The sequence below is a fragment of the Marmota marmota genome, unplaced genomic scaffold (assembly GCF_001458135.2).
Source record: "Marmota marmota marmota unplaced genomic scaffold, marMar, whole genome shotgun sequence".
NCBI lineage: Eukaryota > Metazoa > Chordata > Mammalia > Rodentia > Sciuridae > Marmota > Marmota marmota.
In genome coordinates this window covers 1-4003 of record NW_026007633.1, presented here as the reverse complement: position 1 = coordinate 4003, position 4003 = coordinate 1, and the positions used below count along the sequence as shown (strand labels likewise).

The 4003-nt window shown below is 33.9% G+C and overlaps 1 protein-coding gene across 1 annotated transcript; it reads left to right on the top strand.

The window, feature by feature from the left end:
* The first annotated feature begins 251 nt into the window (after positions 1–251).
* Positions 252–2876, top strand: LOC107134676 (calcium-binding protein 39-like). Its single transcript, XM_015476744.2, has 2 exons — positions 252–437; positions 2673–2876. Exons 1-2 carry the CDS (start codon positions 336–338, stop codon positions 2874–2876), a joined length of 306 nt encoding a protein of 101 aa, XP_015332230.1. The 5' UTR covers positions 252–335.
* Positions 2877–4003: the final 1127 nt, after the last annotated feature.

Here is a 4003-nt window from a genome sequence, read left to right as displayed (position 1 = left end):
AGGGAGAGAGAGGGAGAGGGAGAGGGGGAGAGGGAGAGGGAGAGAGGGAAAGGGAGAGAGGGAAAGGGAGAGAGAGGAGAGGGGGAAGAGAGAGCGAATAAAAACTTTTAGATAAATATTTTAAAATATCTTTCTTGAGGTATTTTATAATTTGGCATAAAACAACTTGTTTTAGTTTGTTAACTTTTAATGTTACAAATTATTGCTGTTATTAAAAATTTAAAAGACATTTTGGTATAACAACTTCAGCATATTGAGTTAAAATTATGATTTTATTGGCTTGTTTGTTTTTAGCATTCCATATCGGAAGAGGAGAATTTTGTATATGAAAGAAAATGCCTTTGTTTAGTAAATCACACAAAAATCCAGCAGAAATCGTGAAAATACTGAAAGACAACATGGCTATTTTGGAAAAGCAAGACAAAAAGACTGACAAGGTATGAGCAAAAACAATAACGTTATTACAATACTGTATAACAAAGCCAAAATCCAATGCAAAAGCTTAATGAAGACCCCCAAATGTGGTCTGTAGTGTGCATGCAGGGTGTAAGTACAGTAAAATTGATTTCAGGTTTTATGCAACTGATAATTGTCCAGTCTTTTGTCTTTAACTTTTGGCTCACTGCTGAGGGCTTCTGAGCAGCCCTGGATTTCTATGGACTTTAGACTTAAAGATCTCAGGATTATATTGGTGATTATTTATATTGTCATAGTGACGTGAAAAGGAAAAGGTTTTATTTAAAGACTGACTGATAGTTTCTACATCAGCACAACTTTATCTCATGATGTTTTAAAGTCTTAGTAAGCAAAGCTTTCTTCAGGTAGGTTGTTTTTTGTTTTTAGTATTTTAGTTATTCCTTTGAAGGAGATGTTCATTCCCACACGTTCAATTTCTCTCTAAAATGATTAGTTTATAAGATTCAAGATATCTATAAAATAAATATCCTTGGGTTCACAGTATTTTTCTGTCTCAGTATATGACACAATCTTAAATTCTATAAAGGGATGGAGAAATATCTTAATTCTAGTATTCTTTATAATATTAAGTCAAACAGAAAAAAAATGACCTTCATAAAAAAGTATGTAATTCTAAATGTTAAATGACAGAAAGAAAAAAAAAGCTTCCTTCTTTTAATTAATAATCAGGAAAAGACCAATTAAAAATACAGTAAATTCATATTACACACCTATTATCTTGGCAAAAATGAAAAATCTGATGATATTAAGTGTCGGAAAGGATGGTAAGCAGTAGGAACTTTCACTTACTGTGAGTGACAAGTACACACTGATGTACCAGCTTTAAAGACTGATTTAGTATTATCTATTAAATATGAGGATATGCATGTGCTAAAACCCTGAAGTTCCACTCCTAAGTATAAACTCTAGAGATATTCTTGAATATGTACACCAGGAAAAATATGCTGTTCCCAGAAGAATGTTCCCAGCATTGTTGTTCATAGGCCCCCAAAAAGAAGTGGTGTAGCCATGAACTGAATATTACAGAGTGATGGAAAGCAAAGAACTGCTGCCTACATGCAGCAGCGTAGGTGAATCGCACACATGTAATGTTGAATGAAAGAAGCAAGTCATGAAAGGGTACAAATATCACTCCATAAAGTTCAAATTAGAAGAAGTAAGCTATATTGTTTTGGGATGCATATACAGGTAAGACAACTATAAAGAAAAGTAGGGGCTGGTGATATAAATCAGTTGGTAGAGTGCTTGCCTTACATGCACAAGGCCCTGGGTTCAATTCCCAGCAACACACACACACACACACACACACACACACAGAGTGCCTTGCTGGTTACAGTGGTGCAAGTCTGTAATCCCAGCAACTCAGGACACTGAAACAAGAGGATCACAAGTTTGAGGCCAGCCTCGGCAATTTAGCAAGACTTTGTCTCAAAGTAAAAAATAAAAAGGGCTGAGAATGTGACTCAGTGGTAGAGCACCCCTAGGTTCAATTCCCAGTACCCTCCCCAAAAAAGCAGTGCCTTGCTACATGAGCTATTTTTATGTAGCCTATCAATACTAATTCTGGAACATTTTCATCACCTCAAGAAGAAACAGTGTACCCATTAGCAATCCCTCATTTTTCTTTCCCCCTCCTCTTTAACACCCACTAATCTATATTCTGTCTCTATGCGTTTGCATTTTTCTTTAAATGTAATAATGAGTTATTTTTAAGTTTCACAAAAATTATATGGTGATGCCATATAATGTATAAATTTGTTGACAAACTTATTATTAATTTTGACCACTTATGATTTCATACTTGGTCCATAAAAGATCAGGAAAATAGAGATTTGTTGAAAAACCAATCTCAACATGATGTTTTAAATAAAGACTAGTAACTGCTGATAAGTCTTTAAAGTGGACTCAATTTTCAAAAATAAAATTTCTATTTAGTTACTAGTTATGAGTTATAGTTTATAGTAAATTTATTTCAATTATGTTGACTAAGTAGAAATATTAGAGATCTTTATATAAATTTTAGGACAATTTCCAAAATAACAAAGGCAGTGCCTATTAGTATTTTGTTTGTTTTTTATAACTGTACAATGGTCTTTGATTATAAATAAATAAGGTCCAAGAAATGGTTTTCTTGTTTGTTTATGGCCTGAAATTTTTTGTTCTTTTTAACTATTAACATACTTTTTGGTCACCAGGCTTCAGAAGAAGTGTCAAAATCACTGCAAGCAATGAAAGAAATTTTGTGTGGTACAAGTGACAAAGAACCCCCCACAGAAGCAGTGGCTCAGCTGGCACAAGAACTCTACAACAGTGGGCTGCTGGTGACACTGATAGCTGACCTACAACTGATAGACTTTGAGGTAAACAATCTGTCAAAGGATGACAGCTCTCAATATTGACTTTTAAAAATTATTACTGTTTATTATATTAAAAACAGTTATTCCTAAAACTTCTGAAATCACTTTCATCATAAAAAAAGCAAAAAGGTGAACCATAGTTTTATGCTCATGTAGCAAGATTAATATCTAATGATAACAGATAACATTTGTTGAGTAATTACTATATGCCATATATGGTTTCAAGTGCTCAACTACTTCAATTCTTAAAACTGCCTTTGTGGTTAACACTGTATTATCAGTACCATTTTATAGATAAAAGAGAACCTAATATTCAAAGATATTAAGTAATTTGCCCAAAGTCACTCAGCTTAAGACCTTAAAGTAGGATTCAAATGCAGACTGGCGGTCTCTTCCAAGCCAGTTCTTTTCATTCAAAATATACAAATGATTTAAGAAGTTTGTTAAATGCTAGTAACATTTATCTCATTTTGAATGCAGCTGTACATAATTTGCTTAATAAATAAAACAAAAGCCTAGAAATATAAGCAGTAAATATATATAAGCATTTTATTATACATTGTATGTCTTAATGATTTTTTTTTTCTCAGAGAAAACATATACATAGGCAAGTTTGGACATTGTCTGGTTAGATAATGGAAGTCCTGGTTTTGCTTTTGTTTCTGGTTTTGTTTCTACCATGGTGTGCTTAGCAGTATCAGGTAAGCTCTTGAGTCTCCACAGATTCTGAGACAGAGGAGATATGCAGATTTCTCAAGTGAATTGCTTTTAGTTTTGTTCACTGACCAAGAGGAAGAAAAACTAATTATAGTGATTTCTGTGATTAGGCTGAGATAAGGTCATGGCTCTGGAGACTCTGTGGAAATACTAGCCCACAGCTCTCTAGGCAGATTAGCTAGAGAAAAAAAGAATGCAGGGCAAGACTGCTCTGGGGGAAGTGCCCACAGATGTGCTAGCTGGAAACCAGACTGAGTACGACCTTGAAAGGCCCAGACTTCAACTCTTCCTTTCTTTCAGATACACCTGTCTTTCTCTGTTTTTTTTTTTTTTTCTCCCTTTTCTATTTCTTTATCTTTGACCTTTATTGAAGCCCATAACCTTTTAATCAGCTTTTAAGTCACTGTGACCAAAATTCCCAACAAGAATGACTTAGAGGAGGAAATTTTTTT

Excerpts from the sequence above, each read along its gene's own strand:
- LOC107134676 (XM_015476744.2), top strand. The coding sequence starts at position 336 with ATGCCTTTGTTTAGTAAATCACACAAAAATCCAGCAGAAATCGTGAAA. Across the intron at positions 438-2,672 it reads AAGACAAAAAGACTGACAAG|GCTTCAGAAGAAGTGTCAAA; the intron begins GTATGAGCAAAA and ends TTTGGTCACCAG.